The sequence below is a fragment of the Tinamus guttatus genome, unplaced genomic scaffold, assembly GCF_059628265.1.
Source record: "Tinamus guttatus ecotype Peru unplaced genomic scaffold, ASM5962826v1 Tinamus_guttatus_pri_ptg000274l, whole genome shotgun sequence".
NCBI classification, from domain to species: domain Eukaryota; kingdom Metazoa; phylum Chordata; class Aves; order Tinamiformes; family Tinamidae; genus Tinamus; species Tinamus guttatus.
In genome coordinates, this window is record NW_028288808.1 from 349,495 (window position 1) to 373,650 (window position 24,156).

The following is a 24,156-nucleotide window of genomic DNA, read 5'->3' on the forward strand; positions in this document are numbered from 1 at the left end:
GTGCTTGGCAATATATATCCTATGTCTTCCATACTTCCAAAATAAGCTAATATTTTTTCCTAGCTAGGCACCCTTAGCTAGTGGTTGATATCTTGGTATAAAAATCTTATAGGTTTTATTTTGAGAACTAAACAAACCTACTTTTTAATCTTCCACTGCATCATTGTGTTTAATTCTTGATGGTTTTACTAAAATTTTAGTTTCTTTGCTTTTATATCTACTGAGTTGGACGTAATCTTTCAACATTTATCTGTTGTTCAGAAAGAATTATATAATACTACTGTTGATAAATTTTTCTGAATATTATATCTCTCTACCAAAGGACTTGGCTTTTGAGTTCATAGTCATTTACTGTAACTGCTAGATCTTTTTTTACTGTCATTTTGAACTGTGTACTTGTTATCATTTATTTTATATTTGTCTTCTATTTTTGCATTCTAACAATGTGACTTTACATTTCTTTTTGATTTTCTCTCACGGACTTCAGACCTGGCTCCTGTTTAGAGTAATGGTGCCATTATCAAACTGTTGTAGCCTCCTGCTCCTCTCAGTTGAGTGTCGTCTACAGATCCCTTTAGGAGATGTTCTATTGCCCTATTGTTAGTATTTAAAAATTTCTAGAATTATAGAACAAATATAAAGCTGAAACATGTTCCAAAAGGACATGTAATACTTTTCCAGGCTGGTGGCATACGCCTTTTCATCTCCTTGGAAGATGAATTTAATTCCAGATCTTTCACCTGCTGCTTCTCCTTTGCAAATTGAATTATTCTGAATCTTTTTAAGTTGTCTGTTATCTTTTTTTAACCTATCTTTCACTAACTCATAAGGGTACTTCAGTTGCAAAGTTTAATCATTATTTTCCCAAGTAACCTTGAATATCTAGTAATTTTCCTAAAGAAGCAAGAGTTGTTTTGTTATTATTAAAACATACTGACGTACTGACTTCTGCTTGTTAAACCAGTAAGTTTTGCTTTGGTACTGTTCTAACCAGGAGAAAGCAGTATTTGTATATCTTTTATATAACTACTTTTATTGGTAAACAAATAGTTATTCCTTTTTCTTATTTTATTACGGAGAAAAAAAATTCCTTCTGTTTTCTCTGGGAGAAAGCATTCAATTAAATCATTTTTAGGAGTTATTAAATAATAAACTTAAGCATCCATCATATATAAAAAAATTATGGAAACAAATAAAATGACATAAATATTTTGCCTAATACTTGTGTCTTATCTGTTAGCAAATGGAATGTAGTGTTGCTGGTCAGTGTGTTCTTCAGAGCTGCAAAGCTCCAAGCTGTTTTCTTGAACCTGCTTTTATCCATAAATCATGGAAGAAGAAAACCAGCTTCCTGCATTTTTGGTTTTAATTGGTTTCTCAGCTTCATGTGACCTAGTTGTTTAAATGTAGTCTTTGAAAAAATTGTTTTGAAGCTGTACAATAGATGACTGCTGTCAGAAAGCAATTTAATGCTGCCCTGTACTGACCTTTAAGGGGAAAGCGAGGAACATTAGTGGATTATCTTCCTTAAAAAATAGGTGTTAAGGGTGCATTTGTGCTATGTTTTAGTTGATTAAGGGGTTACATGTAACTTAAGACGAAAGGTAGCCTCTGTAACCAAGGCCTTTTTTTTTTTTTTTTTTTTTAACTATCAGATATTTTTAGAACTTACGCATCCTTAAAGGAGAACTTTTAAATTCTTCTTGGTTTTGATAACAGGTAGATTTTTCTAATCCTTAAATGCTGAGTGATTACAGCATGTAGATTAAGTCAAATTATTGACTGCTTTTTATTCTGCCTCAGGTGATTTGTAAGTCAGATGCTCCTACTGGGGATGTTCTACTTGATGAAGCTCTGAAACACATAAAAGAGACCCAGCCTCCTGAAACTGTACAAAATTGGATTGAGCTGCTCAGTGGTAAGACTCAGACACAATGCATTTGCTTTTCGTGTGTGTATTTTTTTTCCCTTGCAGTAAAACTAATTATCTGGCATCACTAGAGAGTATGCTGCATGAGTTGGGCGGAGAAATAAACACTTCATTAGTCTTTCCTCTAGAGTAGTCTCTTGTTGACTGTAGCTTTTAATTGAATAGAAATAACCATCACTTTTGGCTTCAACTTGGGTATGGAGAGGATTTAAATGGAGGCGCTGGAGAACATCTCAACTCTGAAGGAGGCATCTTGGCTGAGCCCCAAGTAAACCAGGCCTGTACCCTGGAGACGTGGCTCTCCATCTCACTAACCCTCTCTATTGCAAAGAAGGGCTAGTGGAAGTGAAAGTTCAGGGTACAGCTGCGTGTCCTCAGTACTCAGCTTCGTTGATAAGGAGGAACTCACAGTTCTGATATGAAATGTGAGTGGTATTTTTGAATCGATGTTCAAACCAAAGGCTTCATGATGGGTGCTTTGCATGCAGTTGTTCTGGTAAGTGCTAATAAATTGTTGCCAAAAAGATGAAAAGACAGACTTCATCTTTATCGTTGTAGTTAACATTTTCCATATTCTTCTACCATGGTTGTATTCTTGGGATATGTAAGTTAAACTGAAATGAACAACATCCATTGTCCACTAATCATTGGGCTTTTATTGTTTTTTTGAGTATAGGCTCATTACCCGGGTTTACAAAACACACCACATACAGCTTCCCTAGACTAGTTCAGAGCTGTTGTACAGGGAAGAAAAACACCGTTTTGTCAACAAGGTGACTTCACTAGGTGAGGGGTCACAAGTTTGAAGTTGTCTGCCTGAATTTATGTTCTGTGTTTAACAATGTAACAACCCGAGAGTTTCAAAGACCAACAAAATTTCTCCTGCCTTCCTGTTTTGATTGTGTTCTTCCCATTCACCCTGTGCCACTGGAGCCAGCCCTCCCACCACTTTGGTTCCTCATTCATGTCCTGGCCATCCTCTGCCTCTTCCTCCCCGCTGTGTGTCGGGCAGAGCGAGGAGAGCCAGGAAGAAGGGAGAACAAGGTGCTCCATGACAGCAAGGACGTGTGGCCCAACCGCCACGGGTTTGCAGCTTGCAAAAGCACTGCGTGATTCTTACCCCCCGACACAATCTGTGCTGACATTCCACCTTTCTCCCAGTGCGGAGCACATCAGGTAAGTGCCAAGTCAGGAGAAGGTCAGCAAATGAACAGCAAAGCTGTAGGTTTGTCTTGAGGCCTGATGCTGCCAAGCTTTGGCTCTGGGTAGGTATTTATCTCTCGTGCTGTAGCTGAGATCTGGATCAGTCCTCTTTTCTTATTTATTTCTTAGTTGGGGTTAGGAACCTCTGCATTTCCCACGACTTAGACAGATGCCCTTTCAAGAAAAATATTTTGGTATTTTATATTGGGCTTTGATAGACTACACTGAAAAAATACTTAGAATTTTAGCTAAGAGCCTGATCCTGGTAGATAGCTACTCCATCTAACTGTCAGTGATACTGCTTAAGATACTGCTTAAGATTACACTGCATGCATGGAAATATTTGCACAGATGTTTAAGGCTACATTTGCCAGGCTGATTTCCTCCCCCCCGGTCTGCTGCCCAAGCTGGGAGTATTGAAATTCGGGTCAGAATGTCAGGTCTTTCTGTAAATGTAACAAACATCTGTGTATATATCCACAAGCAAATTTATGTGTAATTGAGGGGAATGGTCACAAGGTGTCACCACACTACAATTTTTTTCTTTTCTTTCTTTTTTTTTTTTTTTAGCATATAGAAATAGCAACCTAACAAATTTAAAAAAAAAAAAAATCACATCTAGGAAATAATCACTACCCTACAAAATCTGCTTTTATTACATTTCACTTCTTAGATTCGATCTAAAAAGCTTTGTTCATGGTCAGTGTGGGGAATCATATTCAGTACAGTGTGGGTCATACAGAAACTTGTATAGTTCAGTGTGCTAAATGGGCCTGGATGGTTTCACAGAGTTTTTGCCTTTCACTCTGCAATCCGTGTCACTTTATTTACTTACTGAACTTGAATTTTTTATTAAATATGTTGCATATCAACTTCCATCGCAATGGGAGAAACCTTAACTAATTTCAGAGTTCTTTTTTTGTGATTGTTATGAATATGATCTTTTAAAGACTTTCCAGCTACAAAACAAATGCTACAGAAATTCTCAGATCTCTTATGGAAAAAGCCACCTACATAAGAAATATTTTGTTATCTCTTGCATCTTAAAATGTAAGTTACCTTTTATCAGGGGTGGATTTTAATGTTTATGATAAGCACTTGGCTTGCTATGTAAACTTTAACCAAAGGTAGGTTTGTCCAAGTGATTAACAACTTCTGCTTTATCAGAAGCACACACACTATATTGTTTTGTGTTTCCCTCCTGCACACGCACATGTGAGCACGCACATACGCATGCGCCTGGTTCTTCTGCCTTAACAAAAAACAGTAAAAATAATTTCTGTAGAAACATTGAAGCCCTCACTCCCCATCTACACAGTAGCTTAGAGAGAGAAGAATGTAAATCTGAAAAAGCATAAAGAAGAGAGAAGGACATGTGGGGCAGGTGAGCATGAGCTCGTCCTTGTGGCTGAGAAGATGGCAGTGACACCTCATCCAGTCCCTGAAGTGATGCAGGCTGGGAAGAGGCAAATGGTCAGGCTTGGAGGATATTCTTTGTTTCTTATCTAAAAACAACCAAAAAAATCTCTTCCTTCATGACTGTTATCTGTTTCCTTCAGTATATTTGCCATATTCTTAAGAAGGACATGACATAGCTGGCCTTTTTGTCCAAAATTTACATGTGCACTGAGGCTCCTCAGAGATGCTCTTAGGGGCTCCCTGTGCATGTGTGTCTGAGACGACCAGAGAAATGCTGACACGAGCACAGCAACCTGTTTTCAGCTATATGATTTTGACAGCTTATTTTGCACCACAGGGATGGGGAATAATAATAATAAAAAAAAATAACAGTACAGATTAAACTTGGCCTGACTGGCTTTCTTTCTGTTTGCTTTTTTAGGTGAAACGTGGAACCCGTTAAAGTTGCACTACCAATTGCGGAATGTCCGTGAGCGGTTAGCTAAAAATCTAGTGGAAAAAGGCGTACTGACAACAGAGAAACAGAACTTCCTCCTTTTTGACATGACCACGCACCCCCTCACCAACAACAACATCAAGCAACGCCTCATCAAGAAGGTGCAAGAAGCAGTTCTTGAGAAATGGGTGAACGACCCTCACCGCATGGACAAGCGCTTGTTGGCGCTCGTGTACTTAGCCCATGCTTCGGATGTGCTGGAGAACGCTTTTGCCCCCCTTTTGGATGAGCAGTATGATTTAGCCACCAAGAGAGTGCGACAGCTTCTGGATTTAGACCCTGAGGTTGAATGTATGAAAGCCAACACGAATGAGGTTCTGTGGGCTGTAGTAGCAGCTTTCACAAAGTAACTGCAATCAGACTGAAGTGTTCTCTCTTCTTACATGTAAACCAGTTGTTTCTCTTCTATTGACTATTCATGTTTTCTGTAATTTGTACCTTCTCACATGATGAATTGGCTCTTATTTCTTGGGAATTGTAAGTGGTATATTCCCTCCTTCTCTGTGTATCTGTATACAGGATTCTGCTGGTACAAGAGACCTTCCTGTTTAAAAGCAACAGAAAATCGTTTTACTGCCATATTGGCATTTCACTTCTATTAAATTGCAGTTATCTGAAATACTTGGCTTAATCCATTTTTCATGTTTTTGTTATTGCAGTGGTTTAACTTGGGAAGCACCTCGAGGAGGAAGTGTGCATGCAGTTGGATCACTAGTCTTAGCTGACGCAGATGTGTGTCTGCATCAACAGGTCTGCAGTACAGTTCATAGCAGTTCAGAAAAGGGCCTTCTTAAATCACCAAAGTTCCATATTGAAGTGTCTGTGAGGACACCGTGCACAGATAAAGTTTCAATTGTACTTAACAAAATGACTTTGAAAGCAGAAATGCCATTAAGCAGCTTTGTCAATAGTTCTTGTTAAACGCCCCGTGAATTTCACTTTACGTGTAAATCTCCTGTGTACTTATGCTTTCATTAGAACTATAACTGAGTCATAAGGCTAGTGTAGAGAGGTCCAGTTGTTTCATAAAACAATTTTGGGATGGGATACATTCCATTATGTTGTATATATAGTTCAAAATGTATATTAACAACCTCCCCCATCTTAGTATTTTGCAAGATTTACTTAGTTGTACACCTGGTGCCCCTTTACTCGCTCTGTCGTCACCATTTGGTGGAAGGAAAGGCCTCTTATAAAGAGCCTCTGTGTGAAAGCTGTTTATTTCCAGGGTCTGCAGCGTTTGCTATCCGGGTACTTTCACTCTATGCATTGCCTTCGATAATTAGTGTATGGAAAGAGACCACTTTCTATCATCATTTGCAATTTTTTTTTTTCTCCCATATGGAAGAGGCTTGTGACCAGTACAATTCTTGAGTGCAGTTTTTAATTTTGTTTGTACATGAGTTAATGTTTGTCTCCTAAGTGTCATAATCTGTTTTACACTTCAAAAACAAAAAGTCAGTCCTAGCCGGTGTTGCATGTAAATGGTTAGCAAGTAATGACTGCAGTTCAGGTGATTAACATTTCTGTAACGGGATGCTCTACTATATTTTAATTTTTTATATACAATTATGTTGATTAGCACACTATTGTAAAAATATATATATATATAAAAACTTCGGCTTTTTAAAATTTATTGCCTCTTTACCACTGCTTGTTATTATCTTTCTCTTGTTTCACAATGTAAATATTATGCATTGAACAAATTAAGCATTGGTTTATCTATTTTTTTCCTCATAACAGCACAGATTTATAGCGGGGCTTACAGGTGTCTAGCAACTTTTTTGGTTACTATACAAAGCAAGAATACTTAGATGGTGTATAACTGTAGAGTTGAAATTTAAGGGATCCCCTAATCTGTATACTAGCTTTTTACCTACAGTAAATAAACTATGATCTTGAAAGTGCCTGAAACAGAGCGAACATGTCATTTTTATTTTGGGTTGCTAATTAGAAAGGATTTATTGCTTAACAGAAAGCTTTAGTTAATATCCTTCTTACCAGAAAGGGAGGGTTTGTGTGAGGTGGATCAAGCCGACCTCCTCGGGTGCGCTCGGACGTGCAGGATTCCTGTGGAGGTTGGAGAGTTTGTGGCTGTGGCTGCCAGGGCAGAACCTCCTTCCCCCTGAGCGCAGCCCAGCTGTGACCGGACTTCCACCTCATGTAAAAACACTTAGGTGCCCAAGTAGCTGACTTTAAAATGCAACTTAAATTCATCGTACCTCTATAACCTTTTTTTTTTTTTTTTTTTTTTTTAAATCAAAGTTTTTTAAAAAACTACAGTCCTTAACATTTAACACCATGCTGTTCTTTCAGTTCTTAAATGCTGTTTCTTTAAAATAAAAGGTATATTGCAAAGTATTTTGAATCTGGTTTACAAATAAAAAGTTAAAACAGTGTTTTCTCAGTTGTAAGATGCTGTGTTGAAAACTTTGAGGAGCTTGGGCATGAACGTTGGACATTTCTTCAAAACTTTTTCAAAATGTAATCACTTTATGTGTGGAGGCTAATGGAATTTGCTGTGTTGCGCTTGCATTTCACAGGTTGCAGAATATTCTCTGTACCTTGTAGATTAAATTAACCGGTTGCTCTTGTTGTCCATCTCTCTCACCCGTGTTGCGTTTTTTCGTTTTCCGTAGCTCTTTGAGCGGAGGGAAGAGTAGCGGGTGCCCGTGTGCGATGGGAGCGTTGGCGCTGGGCGACGCTGCGCTCGCCGCGCTCCCTGCACCCTGCTGGGGCTGCGGAGGGAGCAGGGAGCTGCCGGGCACTGGGGGCACCGCGAGGCCCCGCTGGGAGGCCTGGCCGGCGCTACCGCCCCGGGGTGCCCACAGCGAAGGGGTGCTGGCCGCGCTGCCAGGGTGAGCTGCAGACACCCTCGCCTTCCTCACTGGTTGCTGTTGCAAAAAAGGAAGTTTAGGAAGGTTTAACGTAGGAGCTCTGCTGGGCTGGGATTGCTTTTCCCTCCAGCTGGAGGCGGCTCTGGGCGCTCCGAGTCTTCGGCTGTCTCTCCCTATGTCAGCTGAGGGCGAGGGCTGCCTCCATACACTGAGCTCGGACTGGTGTCTCGAGGAAAAACACGCTTTAGGTTGGGTTTTTTTTTTTTTTTTTAACCAAAATTTCCGCTTATGTCAAAAATGGGATTCAAAACATAAATCCATTTTTTCCCCAAATTTTACAGTCCTTGAGATTTTTATCCTCCTTTCCTGTGTTTGCAGCAATGACATGACAGTGCTGCTATTCGAAATGTTCATGAAAACTCTGTGCCATGCATGATGTTTTTGAGATCTGCATCTGCTTCCAGGTGAAAATGGCGTAAATTGGCTGTAAAGGACTGGAGACTGAGTGCTCATGTGTTCATGCCCATTTCTCCTACAAAGTGAAGATATGTATTAACTAAGCTGTTCTCTGTGAACTGGACTGAATCTGTAATGAAACAAAATAAAGCACCCTTTCATGTTAACAAGCTGCAAATGGTTAGTGTGTGTCACGTGCATAGAATAGCTGAAGGATTCATCTGCCAAGTGATTTCCAAGTATTTTTCGTAAGGTTCTGGTCTACACTTCCCTGGGGAACAGAGCTAAAGAATTCCATCAAGCCTAATTTCTGTCTGAAATGGCTTCAAGCAGTTTGACTAGTCAAAGTCTGTTACATCCTTGTTTCCCCTGTCGTGTCCATCTGTCTTTCTGTATGAAAGTATGCTTCCAGACTGAGAGGAACACAGATGCTTTCCAAAAGCAGAAACATTTATTCTGTGGCAATGTTTACAACAGTTTAATTACTTGGGAAATCAGGTGTTTTCAAATACTGTGTAAGTGCCAGATATAGATGTGTGCCTTCAGGTACGTGTAGGAGGGGAGGCTCTTTGGGTGGCAAAGAGGCTCCAGACCAGAACCCTTGTGAACTGCCCAAGTTCATCTCTGAATAATGTGTGAGTTTCCTCCTTTTGAATCTTGTTTTCTTGCACCTACAAAGCAGCAACACTAAGTACCATGGAAAGTCAAGGAGAATAAATGCCTTTTGATTCAGCAGAAAGAGCTTTTCTAGAAATGGTGATGAGAAAAGCTTGCTCCAAAGCAGAAAGGATTGGCAAGGAAATTATGAGAAGTAGCCTCCAAACGATTCTTTTTTTCTTCTTCTTTTTTTTTTCTTTTTTTTTCTTTTTTGTTTATTTGTTTTCACTCTGAACTTTGGCCCCTGGTCATCTTCATTTCTTGTCTTTTCCCTATTTCATATCTTGGTGATTTCCTCTTTTCACGCTCATAAACAATCTCTGCTGATTCTCTGTTGATTCTCTATTGCTGCTTGGCTATTTCCACTCTTGCATCTTTGTTACTAACTTTTTTCTTCCTTCACTTTTACAGTCACTCAACTCAACTGCCGTCTTCTCAAGTCACTTTCCCTTCTGTTCTCTAATTCCCTGCTGTTGCCTCAAGGAACCAACTCTTCTTCAGCAAATATTTTTTTAATACCAATACCAACTGAAACTGAAATTTGATATTCTGCCGGTTTTGACTGACGTAAAGAATCTGTGTCTCTGCTATGGCTTATAACACACATTTTGTTAGGATGAACAGGAGCTGATGCTGATTTACCTTGAAACTGCTGTCTGTATCTTTCAAAAGCAGAGCTGTTATCCCGCTGCAGGGTGGGTGTACAGTGGAGGATAATGATTTTGCCAGTGGTCTCCTGTAAGCAGATCTTGCCCAGTGTCAGTGCTCAAAGAACTTGCTCTCTCCTACTGGAACTTTTCCTCTAGTGAGGGCATTTCTACAGGATTAATTTTCCTTCTGAGTTCTTTGCTAAGAAAAAAAATGTTTGTGCTGCAGCTCTGAAGAGCATCTTCTCCACTTGGCCATCTATTTTTATTGAAGTTATGGAGATGTCAGTGATTTGGAAAGTTCCTTCATTTTGATTAAAAGGGGAGAAGTGGGAAAAAGAAAGAAGCACAGATATACTTACAAAGTGATTATATAAACTCCATTTTTCCTGGCAAAATAGAGTAAAATGTTTTGCTTTTTCCCTTTTGCTTTCGACTCCCAGTACATCACTCAGCTCCTTCCCATCTGGTGTCTGCTTGGATAGGCTTTGCCATCAGCTAATGCTCTAGTCTGTGAGGATTTAGGGTGTGTAGACATTCTCTACCCCTTCCTCTTAAGTATTCCTTCAAGTCTGTGGGTTTCTTTCCCTTTTCCCTAGGATGGATCTTGAAAGCAAATGCTATAAGGCAGCTTTGGTTTATTGTAAAGTACCATGCAACAAGATTGGTGTCCTCCAGCTGGCTGATAACTGTCCCATGAAATACATTGGAGGTCCTGTCGAGAATTAGTCCGTTCTGTGGGCAGCTTTCTTGGGGCAGGTATCTTGGGGCTTTGTGTCAGATGCTGAACGTGTCCCACATGGCAGCACAAAACAGAGCTATGAATATTAGCAAGGTCCATAAACAGCGAAGAGCCCTTATAGACATTTCTGCCTGTGCAAGTGAAACCAAATCATGTTACAACCAGTTTTTAAAATCCTTCTATGACTCTCCAAGCTCCCAAGGACCTCAGTCACTTCTGAAGATAAGATTGAGCTAAGTCATGAAAGTTTTGCAATCCTAAATAGAGCAACGCCTACACATCATTAAATATCTCAGGTCTTGTATTCAGAGCCCTTGCAGAAGAAAATTAGCAGAACCAGGTCACCTCTGCAAGCCACGCTCACAGGAACCCACCTCAGCTGCGTCAGGTGGCAGAGCTCTTATGGAGATACACCCTGATGTCTGAGCAAGAAGTGGTCCAAGAAGGTTCCCTCTCCTGAAAAGGTCTGAGATTCCTGATACAGTTAATCTTATGCAATACTGTTATGACATTTCAGAAAGATGTTGTAAAGATATATATTTTATTACTCTTTTTTCTCCCCTTAGGAAAGCGGAGCTGGCAGTGGGCCAGAGGTTGGGAAGACTTGCTGCTCCCCAGGCCGTGTGGGTACGGCTCTGTCCAGGCAGGCTCTGCACCGTGGGAGCAGTCTGGTGGAGCTGGGCGTCCTTCCCTGGAAACTTCTGTCCCAGGGAACCTGCCCCGATCATGCCAAGGACCCTGTAGGGTAGCAAAGACTCGCTGAGCAAGAACGGCAGAGCTGAACTCAGGGAGCTCTCCCTCCTGCAGCCAAGGCACTGCAGAAGAATCCGCTCTGTGTTCATGCCTGTGCGGCAGTCAGCTCTTCACAGAGGTTTCAGCCAGACGGGAAAACACCATGTGACGGGACAGTTGTGCTTAAACCTGGGGAGTGCCTGTGACCTTCTTTAACCAAGAATATGTACAAATAAAACAGGCCTGAAATAAAAACGGAAGTGTGCACACGTTTGGAATAACAATGGAGGTCTGTTTTGTTGGATGTGCTGCAAACGGGAAGTGGAGCTGAATCCACTGAATTAATAAATTGCTTTCTGCGAATATGTTGCCAGATGTTAGACACTAGCTTTTGATAGCTTCCCCCTGAGATCCAGTGCAAGATTGATACACAACTTAATATTCTCAAATTAGAGACATTTGGGCAAAGACGTACAGAATCCCTTCTGCACAAGCAGCACTGACATACAGAGGAATTTGTGCACAGCACTTGTAGATTGGTATTTAAATTAGCTTCTTGCCTCTTCTTTTTTATTGGGAAGCAAAGAATACTTCTGATCATACTAAAATAACCTCTTTTTCTCTCCCTTTCTTCTGTAGAGAATGGAAAGGACATGCTGCCAACATCACATATGGCTGACAGTCAACATCAGGGGTAAGAATTTGTGAGCCATGAACAGCAGAAATGTCTGGCACATTTTCATTTACTCTGTGCGGTGAAGGCGAGAGGCAGACGTTATTTGAGCCGTAATTGAAGTGCATCTTTGGAAGACAATTGCTTGAAAGATAACTAAAGCTATGAGCAGTTAGTGACTGTCCTGCCCTTAGCATGTCGTTCAGTTACAGCCACCAGCTGCACAGAAAGGCTTCAGAAACAGGTGAGTTGCCCCATGAAGGGCATTTGAAGCTGGTGTTCAGCCCTTTGGTCGCATGGGCAGATGAGTCCTCCCCTCCAACATCCGCTTCCCAAAGCAACTCAGATCCTGCAGATTGGCCCCTGGAAGATTTTGGATGTGCAGCCAACAGCCAAGACTGTCCTCGCAGCTCTTCCCACCAGGCTCTTCTCCTCTCTGAACAGAGGTTGCTCCATGCTTGCAGGCCCAAACGTGCGGCGCATGCAGCACTGGCACCTTGGTGGGACTGCCAGGACATGCACCTATTCCTCTTGCAAATGGGGCAACCCAGAGCAAGTCAATTGGGGCTGTCACCAAACTCGGGACAATCAAGTGGCAGAGAAGATGCAAATGACTGAAGGATTCATCCTTCCCGGGAAGGCTGCTCCTAGAGCTCTGTGTGGTCCCAGTAACTTGGGGTGGGACAGGCAGCAGAGGGAAAGCACCAGGGTGGCAACCACTTAGAAAAACTAAAGTTTCAGTCAAAATATAAAACAGGGCATAGGACAATCACATAGCATCAACACCAAAGTAAACCTATTCAGATAAAACTACCTAAGTATGAAGCAGAAATTAAAGCTTCCCTCTTTCTTCTTAACCTCACATCAATGTCTTATAAATGGAAGTATCAAGACACACAGTGGTGCAGCATGAACTTTTATTCCATAGGTAGACTCTCTCTTTATCCCACTGTCTATTTATTCCTCTCTAATTTAACACCATGTTTTTCAGAGAGAGTCTTAGCATCTCAGTCTTCAGATGCCACCTCCACCTGACCTCCCACTAGATAGCAATGAAGTTAGTATCACTTCTAGCTGAACACCTGGAGCACCAGCAGGATCACAGCCTTTCAGTTCTCTGATACAACAACAACAACAACAAAACATTAACCAGAATCATTTATATAAACAGAAGCTGTGGGGGGTGGAGAAAACCATGTGCAAATTCAGTTTGCTGAAGAGTTGATTCATATCATCAGTTGTGGTGAATGATAATTGTTTTTTAATTTAATTAAGTACATACATTGGTAAGTAATTAAAAAGTATGAGACATTTCTTGGGATTTCTTCAGAAATCACAAATCGCTTTCAGTCTTATGCCCTGTCGGCTTTGAATCACAGATGTGAAGCAACCTTGATAAAGACCATTAAAACTTGGGAAAAAGAAGGGAAAAGATTCAAAGCAAGTGTCAGATGTGGTGTAAATCATGATTTGCGGCTGATTGATAGTGGAAGAGCTTCCCTCTACACAGAATTTCTGGGCACATGGTCACCTCCTCAGCTGCTTCAGACAGGTGAGGAGGAATGTGGTGGTGAGTTCAGATCCATGGCATCCTCGGAAGCCAACAACTCTCTAAGTGCTTTGGGAAGTCAGGTGGTGTTTTTACAGCCTCTGCTTATGTTGATGCAAGTTCTCCTGCTTCTCAGCCACAGTATAGGTGAGTTGCATGCCTGTTGAGTTTCCTGATGCTTGAACTGGTCTTTTTAAACTCTATATGAGAGACATTGTCTTTTGGTGCTCCTTGCACATCAGATTCAAGTGTCTTTTATTTATTTTTCTTGGAAAAAATAAAAAATAAAAAATAAAATGAACAATACAACATGTAACTTAAATAGTCCAGGCTACAGAAGGCCGTTAGGATATTTCTATGTATTTCTACATCTTCTTCACTTGTCTTGCTCTCAGATAACTGAATTCCTCCTTTAAAGCTGTAAAAGCTAGTAAAATGGCTGTTAATTAAGGTGTTTTTAAAGGTCCCCACCTGCTGCTGTGAGATGCTAGCCTGTGAGGCTGCTAGCAACACTGGTCCAGTCTCCTGGCCCAAGGCTATATCTGTTTCCCACTGGGTGCATCCCAGGTTTTGGCTAAATTGGGATTTCTATTAAGACATCTTTATAATAGAGAGCAACATATAAAAGATGCTAAGAGTTGATGCTGAAAATCATGGTGTAAATTTGAGAGGAGCAAATGGCACAATAAGAGAGATCCCCAGAGGGAATAACAGTTTATGCTGTACCCCTGTGTGCCTTGATACTATCATTTATAAGACACTGATGTGAAGCTAAAAAGAGACTGCCTACCTTTCACTTCTTTGCTTCATATTTAGCTAATATTCACTAAATAGGATTAACCTGGCATTAATGCTGTGTCTTAGGTTTGGTATTTTGACAGAAACTCCCAGCTGATATATTGTGAAGTTTCCCCTGAGAAGGTGCACTGATAATGTAACCAAGTCCCTCTGCAGCCTTTTCAAAAACAAACCGATGCCTTGTCAGTAGAGAGGAGCAGACACTATACAGGCCCAAATATCCCTGTGAAATGAAGCGGCAGCTGCCATTTGAGCTCTTCACAAGGACAGCTTCGTGCTGGGACACAAAAGCTTTTTAATTCTGCAACTTCTTCTAAAGGGACCTCAGCTCTGAAGGATCTTTGGGGTGGCTGAGGGACCCCCCCCCAGAGCCTCCTCAGCAGCTTTGCTCTGGGTACAAGTCAGGAGTCAGCCTTGGAGAGTCCTCAGCCTGATTGGATGCAGGACAAGAGTTAAAAGAAAGTTCATGGCAACTCAGTGCCCAGTCAGTGTCCAGTTTAGACTCCACTTGGCCCATTATAGCTCATGTGACTTGATAAGATATTTTCAGACCTCTTTCAGCTGGACAGCAATCCTGGATCTAGAGCTCAGGGATATAGTTGCCTCCATTTCTTCTTCTTTTTTTTTTTGTTTGTTTTTGTTTTTTGTTTTAATATTAAGAGCAACCTGAATACCAAGACATGAAAGTTCACCAGAGCCTGTTCCAGCCTGTAAGTGGGTCACAAGCCACTGAATTGTTGAGTGAAATAACACCCACACAAATCAAATAAAAGAGAAGCTAACCTGTATTTAAAAAGAAAAAAAAATCTTTCTGGATTTAGTCATAGTTGTCTTAGCCATGAAATATTCAAGAGGCCAAGCACTTAGTGAGGAAACAGCCGCAGAGGATGCCTCCAAACCTGAGCACAAAATTATCACTCTGCCACTAGCAGGTAAATCGCCTCTCCTTGATGCTCCAGGGACCTGGAATACATGCGACTTCAATCAGAAATGATGGGATTCATGAGCATGAACCTTGGGAGCAACGTTTAGTAATGGCTTTGGAGGAAAAACCTAGCCAGTTATATCTTGTATAGAAGTCTGCTTAAGAAAAGACTTGAAGAGCTGGAGGGTGGGCAAAGCCGGATGAAATCCATTGCTCAGACAGATGTGGAGCAGAATCGCAGTGGAAGATGCTATTGAGCCTGTGCAGAGGTGTTATCGCCTTTCTGGCAATTACTAATTACACTGGCCCTGGGGGTTCTCGCCCAGCAAGTCCTGCCTGGCCTGGCTGCTGGGTGCCCGTGGGCTCGGGAGGGGCTGGAAATCGTCTCCTGGAGCCTCCAGATGTGGGAATCTGTCTGGGATAGGGGGGAAGGAGATGGTGGGTCGCATCCTGAGCATCCATGGGGATGCCAACGTGCTCATCATGCTGAGCAGAGTTGCTCAGTGTTTCCTTACCTCTGTTGGGAAATGGAGGGGAAAGAACAGAAATAACTCAACTGTTCTCCTGCTCAAGGCTTGGCCTGTTGATACTCCATTGATTTCCTGGGAAAAGATCTCTAAGTAGACAAGGGTCTGTCTTTCCACGCAAGTGCGTTGTACCCAGGTGTGTGTATAGGCTCCTGGGCCCACCTCAGCTGGAGGGGGGCACCGTCCTCCTGTCAGAGCTGCTGGTCATTGCTGATCAACAGTGGAAATGGAATGGCAGAATTTTACAGTCGGATGAAAGTTGATAAAAGGGTAACGACTTGCATACAAAATAGTGGGAACCTCATGTGACCGGCGTCTGCTCTAATACTTTGCATGCGCCATCCCGGCAGCCTAAGTGGATCTCCCTGCAGTGGGTGGTCTCCCGCCATCTGCTCGTCTAAGCCCATGCTCAGACATGCCCCGGTGCAGCCGTCCAGGAGCAAATCCACCGTCCATCCTCCCACCGGCATCATCTCACCCGAGCCGTGTGCCCCGGAGGTAGGAGTGCCTAGCAGACTGGCTAGCCAAAGAGGAAGACGCTACATCAAAATTTGGGACACCTCGCCTTTAACCAAAAAAGAACACCTTGTTGGATCATTTGTCCTCACTTCTTGAAGTGGCCTTGTGGTTGGCAGCGGCTTACGGGCAGCCCTCCCGATGCTTCCGCCGTCCCAGGATGCGCAAAGGATGTGCAACTGTGGAAGTGCAATTAGTTGGGCTTTTCTCCTCAAACTGCCGTTGGGCTCTGTTTGTAGATGCTGATGAGAGCACTAAATACTTTCAATGCCTATAAAAGCACCCTGAAATCTATAGAAAGACCACTTCCATCAGCCAAAAGCCCGCTTTAGGAGGAAAACCAAACCTTTTGACCTTGAAATAGACGGACTGTTTTTAGACTTTGGAAGGTAGCTAGCTAGCTCCTGAAGTTATAGATCATTAATCACTACCATATTATACGCAACATGTAAAACTTAAGTAGTAGAATTGCTGCCCCATCACCATATTCTCAGCTAAAAGCTGATAAATAGAACCACTGACCTCAGCTGGTCGATTTAACCTGATGAGTCACGGTCTTGGGGCCACATATGCTTCCTCTGCTAATATTCCTGTTCCTATTTATTTTTTTAGAGAGCCCTGGCATACTGTGTACCACAGAACAGCTTCTCTAATGGGCAGCTCCAGAAATAGCAATATCCCATTAGTTCTCCCTCCTTTGTAAGGATCTCACAGTCGCTATTTCTACCGTGCAGAGGCAGAGCTCGCAGCGAGGTGGGGGCAGGCCTGCTGCCGGGGGAGGATGGCAGCACTGACGCTGTCTAGCAGCAGTTCCTCTTAAGTTCTCTGTTTCAGAAGCACCCCTCTATCCTCTTGCTCTTTGCATTATAGGAAGCTGAGTGGCAGAGAAAGGCACAGCAAGGCTGGGGCTCCTCCGCTTCAGCTGCTGGGGAGCGACGTCTGTGCCGTAACCGATGGATTTGCCCACAACAATAGCTGTAGTGTGGGACACAATGGCATTGTTTCGCTGGGAAACATTGGCCGTTCCAGCTCGGCTGAGTGGGAGAGATGGACTGGTAACAATCAGGGTGTTGTTGTCGTGCAGGTGGTCCATAGCAGACTGCTTGTCTCTTACTAGTGTTGCCCAGGGCTAAGTGCTGTGCAGAAATGGAGCTGAGAAGCCCTCTCACTGTCCCAGTCACTCCTAGTTTGCCCACAAGTTTGTAGTCACATTAGCAATTTTTAAATTAATGCCATCAGTCGCCTCATCAGCATATCTGGGTTGGTCCCAGATGGTGAATCATAGTCTTGGGGCCACACGTGCTCTTGACTGATGTTCAAACGGGTGCATGAGTGGTGACCGCACAGGAAAGGCTGAGACAGCCTGGCCAGGGAGGCGAGTGCTCTGTGCCCGCGTGGGCAGCTGCGTGGCGAGGAGGCCTTGAGGGAGCACTGGCGCTTTGCAGAACATCAAGGGCAGAAGAACCAAAAGGACCGATGGGAGCGGTTGGAAGTGACTCCAACACAAGTGCACAAGCCGATGTCATCAGAAATGGCATTTGCTCAGCAGGTCTCCATCAGCTCTGTAATTCCAGTCTCAGAAACACTGGAGTCAGTACCCAGCCTAGTGTCCATGCCCAGCTGCAGCACCGCAGGCCATGCTCCAGCAGCCTCCTCCGTGTGGACTGGCACCAGTCTGATTTGTGAGCCTTGTCCCACTACACACCAGTCCCTTGAGTTACCTGAGCTTCACTTAGAGCCCTTTAATACTCATGGTGGTTTTGGTGTTCTGGTGTCTTTCCTCCAAGGAAATTACCCCCAAACCGGGGCACCTCTTCCATTAAATCCCCCGGATCCACAGCAGAGCAAAGGCTTGATCATTTACCAGCCTTGGAGAGAAACAGGAGTATCCACAGCTCTGGCACTGACTCATTTCCGTGTGCGAGTTCACCAGACTGGGAATGTAAGAGGCTGCTGAGTCTGGCCCGTCACTGCATCCTCGTCTCCTTGGGTGCATCTCCACCTCCTCCACCCCGGTACCAGGCTCCCTGGACGGTAATTCTCTCTGTTCTGACTCTTTAATGTCACAGAAGTGGGATTTATATGATGAGATATTTAGCTGAACTGCATTAGTATTTGACATTTCAGTTCTGAGAAGTTTTCAGTGATGTTACTTTAAAGGTTTTTCTTTCTTTTTTTTTAACTGCTATAAATTGCAATTCTTTAAGGACAGCTTAACACTTTAATTTTCTAGGTCTGTCTCTTTGTCTCTGTCTTTCTATCAGGACTTCTAGTTATTTATTTGATTCACTGGGCCTCTGGATTTCCTCTGCTTTGCTACAATGCATCTATGTCTCAATGACACAAAAATTTTTCATTTGAAGTAACAGTTTTGGCTCGCGGTGCTTTGGACTTGATATAAAAATAGAACTGCATGGAAAACTTTTTTCTTAGCTTATTCAGAATCCCAGACCCCAGGTACTTTGAGGTGAATAACACCAGCAACTCAGAATAAGAAACTGGACTTTGAGTGCTTTAAGGTGGCCACTAAGGTACCTACAGGAGAACATTTTGTTGCTCCTCAGGCCTTTGAAGACTACATGCTCTGTAGGACTACAAATATTCAGATGTGCAGTATTTTTATGTTAGCCAGCTTGTATTTTCTTACCTTTGTATCTCTTTTAAATAAGTAATAGAAAAGGAAAAATCACAGAGTGAAAGCCTAAAGGTAAAGGCATTTAGAACAGGCTCCTGTGGGTAGTGCAATAGATATGTGACCACAAAGAAACACTGACAGTGGCACAACTAGGGATATTTTTTTCTCAGAGAATTCTTCTGACGAAGAATTTTCAAGCACAACAAATAGAACTTGGATAGAAACTTGAGCACCTTTAGGGGAAAAAGAAAGGTGCTGCACACATCGTTGTGGCAAAAGCCGACACATGGAATGAAAAGTCTCTCCTGAATATCTCATCTATGTATGCAACATTAGAAAGAGACCTCATGAGCCACAAAGATATTCTAACCATTGCACTTCATTATCCCTGGCCATCACTTAACAATATTACATTGCCTTTTTTTGGTACAGTGCATCCGAGATCCCTTAAAAACAGAGAAAGCAACTGCAAGCAACTGCACACAGGTACTATCTAGATCTTATTGTCTTATTCCACACATCTTATTGTCCAGTATATCAGGTGGTAAAAAAGTCAGGAACTTAATGACTAGAACTTAATGACTAGATCTGATTTTGGAAACACTATCCTTCTTTCAAAAAGCTGCCTGAATATGCTGAGAAACGGTTACTCACTATGAGAAAAAGGAATAAAATACATCTTCCTTTTTTTTTTCTGAATTTTTCTCTTCCATCCACAGATCCACATGCACACCCAAACAATTGAAGGCAAAGTTTGGACATAATTCTCAAGTCAAAGTATACTTGGTAGCAGAGGCCAGGCCAGACTCAAGGTAAATTTTACAAATTTAGCTCCTCATATGAACACTGCTGTCTGACTGCAAAAGATTATCATGAATAACAAATGTGTCAAGGTTTTTTAACAAAAGAAAGGAGTAGGCTCTTTATGGATTTCTTTGTCTGCAGCAAGTGGTTCCTGTTCCAGAGAGGAGAGAACATGGAAGTTGGGGTTTGGTTTTTCCCTGGCTGCACGTCAGTGCTGTAAAAGATTAGGGTGACCCTGATCTAATTCAGTAATTCTGAAATTAGGTTGATGCCCCTTTTTTCTGGCAGTCTCTGAATATGGCCTTATGTTGGGGAAAGCAAGAATGCTGCTGGTACCCCAACACCGGGCAGTGTTGGCACCTGGCAAGTTGTGTGGCAGAATTTCTCAAAAACCTGTCTAATCTTTAAAAAACTTATTTTTGTGCAGCCCATAATTAATATAATACTGACAAGATGCTGATTTGCCTACCTCTGCTATTTGTGTATTATAGATGTGAGTGCCTCTCTGAAGATGGATTGCTTTCATAGAATCATAGAATCATAGAATGCTTAGGGTTGGAAGGGACCTCTAGAGATCATCTAGTCCAACCCCCCTGCATACGCAGGGACACCTAAAGCACGTGGCACAGGACTGCATCCAAGCGGGTTTTGAAGATCTCCAGAGAAGGAGACTCCACAACCTCTCTGGGCAGCCTGTTCCAGTGCTCTGTCACCCTCACTGTTAAGAAATTTTTCCTTAAGTTCCTATGGAATTTTTGATGTTTCAGTTTCCGGCCATTTCCTCTAGTCCTATCAGTGGCCACCACTGAAAAGAGACCATGACCGTCCTCTGCACTCCCTCCCTTGAGGTATTTATATACACTGATTAGATCCCCTCTCAGCCTTCTCTTCTCCAGGCTGAACAGGCCCAGCTCCCTCAGCCTCTCCTCATAGGGCAGATGTTCCAGGCCCCTGATCATCCTTGTAGCCCTGCGCTGGACTCTCTCCAGCAGCTCCACATCCCTCTTGTACTGTGGAGCCCAGAACTGGACACAGTACTCCAGATGCGGCCTCACCAGGGCGGAGTAGAGGGGCAGGATCACCTCCCTCGACCTGCTGGAGACGCTCTTCTTAATGCACCCCAGGATCCCATTGGCCTTCTTGGCCACGAGGGCACACTGCTGCCTCATGGTCAACTTGTCGTCCACCATGACACCCAGGTCTTTCTCCGCAGAGCTGCTCTCCACAAGGTCGGTCCCCAGCCTGTACTGGTGTCTGGGGTTATTCCTCCCCAGGTGCAGGACCTTGCACTTGGCCTTGTTGAACTGCATGAGGTTTTTCACCGCCCAGTTGTCCAGTCTGTCCAGGTCCCTCTGGATGGCAGCACAGCCCTCTGGGGTATCGGCTACTCCTCCCAGTTTGGTATCATCAGCAAACTTGCTGAGGGAGCACTCTGTGCCTTCATCCAGGTCATTGATGAATAAATTGAACAGGACTGGACCAAGGACTGACCCCTGGGGGACCCCACTAGCCACAGGCCTCCAACTAGACTCTGCACCGCTGATCACCACTCTCTGGGCCCTGCCATCCAGCCAGTTCCTAATCCATCTCACTGTCCACTCATCTATCCCACACTTCCGGAGCTTGCCCAGGAGGATGTTGTGAGGGACGGTGTCAAAAGCCTTGGTGAAGTCGAGATAGACGACATCCACCGCTCTCCCCTCGTCTATCCAGCCGGTCATTTCATCATAGAAGGCTATCAGGTTAGTCAGGCAAGATTTTCCCTTGGTGAATCCATGCTGACTACTCTTGAGCACCTTCTTGTCCTCCATGTGCCTGGAGACAACAGCCAGTATGAGCCGTTCCATCACTTTTCCGGGGACGGAGGTGAGGCTGACTGGCCTGTAGTTGCCTGGGTCCTCCTTCTTGCCTTTTTTGAAGACTGGCGTGACATTGGCCTTCTTCCTTTGAAAACAAGTATCCTTAAAGCAGCACTTGATATCTATTGCACAGATTTTATACAGATTTTTATAAGTCCTTGGTGCCAGCTTTCTGCAAGAAAAGCTTTCTTCAGCGCCTTTCTTACTATCCTGTTGAGACAGCACACAGAGAATTCAACAATCACTGTAAATAAAATATGCTGCTTTCTCCAAAAGGCATGTGCAGATACGGATTTTTGTGCAAAAATCATGTTCAGCTTTAAAAGGTGCTTTAGTAAATGATGCTGTGCATGTACCCAAGTACTTAACAATGAAATCTCATCAATTATAAACTACAGAGGAGCTCTGCTATAGGCAGAGAGGAGAATGATGCGGACTGACAACCTAAAAATAGAAATCCAAGAATTCCAAAAATTATTCCAGCAAAGAAAAATAATAAGCATCGGAGCAGGTGTGTGAGAATAATTTCACATATATAGTGATAGGTGTATAGTAATATAAAGTGTAGAATGACTGACTTGCTAAAGAAATCGGGGGAAAAAGCAGGTTTTGATGAGAAGCTCTATGAAGATCATTAAAACCCACCTTAGATTTTTCATACCTATATCTTGCAAACTGTTTGGTTTCTGCAAATATACCTACAGGCAATTGTTTTTAATAGGTAAATTTGATCTAACATATCCTAGACTGCTGAAATCCAGGCATGTGATGACTTTGGAAGGCATATTGAAGAGATGGCCAAGATGAAAAAGGCCAAGTGCAAGATTCTGCACCTGGGGAGGAATAACCTCAGACACCAGTACAGGCTGGGGACGGACCTTCTGGAGAGCAGCTCTGCAGAGAGGGACCTGGGCATCATGGTGGACGACAAGTTGACCATGAGGCAGCAGTGTGCCCTTGTGGCCAAGAAGGCCAATGGAATCCTGGGGTGCATTAAGAAGAGCATTTCCAGCAGGTCGAGGGAGGTGATCCTGCCCCTCTACTCAGCCCTGGTGAGGCCGCATCTGGAGTACTGTGTCCAGTTCTGGGCTCCACAGTACAAGAGGGATGTGGAGCTGCTGGAGAGAGTCCAGCACAGGGCTACAAGGATGATCAGGGGCCTGGAACATCTGCCCTATGAGGAGAGGCTGAGGGAGCTGGGCCTGTTCAGCCTGGAGAAGAGAAGGCTGAGAGGGGATCTAATCAGTGTCTATAAGTACCTCAAGGGAGGCAGTGAGGAGGATGGTGCTGGTCTCTTTTCAGTGGTGGCCACCGACAGAACTAGAGGTAATGGCCACAAACTGAAACACCAAAAGTTCCACAGGAACTTAAAGAAAAATTTCTTAACAGTGAGGGTGACAGAGCACTGGAACAGGCTGCCCAGAGAGGTTGTGGAGTCTCCTTCTCTGGAGATCTTCAAAACTCGCTTGGATGCAGTCCTGTGCCACGTGCTCTAGGTGACCCTGCGTGTGCAGGGGGGTTGGACTAGATGAGCTCTAGAGGTCCCTTCCAACCTTGAGCATTCTACGATTCTATGATTCTATGAGATATTTTAGAGAATCGTATCTTGTTGATGTTGTAAAATAATCTTGGAGAGGTTTTTATTCTGAGGAGCTTGGAAAACGAATGTTTGTGTGAAGAGAGATAGCTGAATGTTTAAATCAGAAACACTGAAGTTGTTACCATTGACTTATTTTAGTCTGTTAAGGTAATACTTATGCAGAGTATGTAACTCAGATTTTTGCAGCAGATGATTAATAATTTAATGGATAGTATCCACAAGGCATTTTCAGTAAAAATGTCCAGGTGTATATTTTTTCACTTTAAAGTTCAGATCTTGTTGATAGCAGCATTTTTGGATCTTCCCCCACCCACTACCATCTGCTTGATCTGTCTGGGGCAGATGATAAGTTGCTCTTTTAAGTTTGATGCCAGTTTAAACTAAGAAGTTCCTAGTGGCGACCTGCTTCGGGGCTCTGAGAGAAATCCATGGTGTCTGGGGAACTCTGCATCATAGCAAGGCCAGCAGTTAAATGCAGGGAGAAGGGTGTAAATGGAGACAAATCTCTGCTGATAGATCCATAGCTATTAGCTCATTTTTCCTTTGCTGTGAAGATGCAGATGGACTACAAAAGACGGCATAAAAAGGGTTGGATCCACACCACTATTTCTTTTTGTTGTGCCCATTTGCAACAGCTGACACAAACTAAAGCCATTGCAAAGTCATCGTATAAGAAACATTGCAATGTTTTTTATATTCTGTGTGTGGCTTCATCCAACTTTTTGGAGAATTCTCCCATTCAGCCTTTTCAGTCTCTTATTTGCTGCAATATGTTGCAGTGGGAACATGGGCAACATGTATTCCCTCTCGGGCTTTGCCCATGCAAGGCAAAGAGCGGGGCCGTGGCTGCATTCAGTGGAAGCTGTAAAGACAGATGCTCTTTCAGAGCAAGATATGGTTGTTGCAGAAAATTGCTCTGCTTTGAGAGTAATTATTTGCAAGTAAAATTGGAACAAAGTGTCCACCTGAGGACTAAGATAATTCTAGGTTGTTACTGCAATCATGCTAGTTAATTTTTCCATGCAGACAAGGAAATCAACAGGATTGTTCATTTCAGTCTCCTTCCAACCAGAAATTATAATAGTACAGTCAGTGCCACCTTGTCCTCATGCTCTGTTTTATCGCAGCTAACATGTATATGTATGTCTGTA

The 24,156-nt window shown here is 43.0% G+C and overlaps 1 protein-coding gene across 1 annotated transcript in view; it reads left to right on the forward strand.

Annotated features, from left to right (window-relative positions):
• The window catches only part of GOLPH3 (golgi phosphoprotein 3), a 32,720-nt gene extending 25,758 nt beyond the window's left edge, over positions 1 to 6,962 (forward strand). The window contains exons 3-4 of the mRNA XM_088527287.1: positions 1,804 to 1,918; positions 4,974 to 6,962. Coding sequence (XP_088383413.1) covers positions 1,804 to 1,918; positions 4,974 to 5,398 — 540 coding nt within the window. The 3' untranslated portion in view covers positions 5,399 to 6,962. The remainder of the gene's footprint in view (positions 1 to 1,803; positions 1,919 to 4,973) is intronic.
• The last annotated feature ends 17,194 nt before the right edge of the window (positions 6,963 to 24,156 follow it).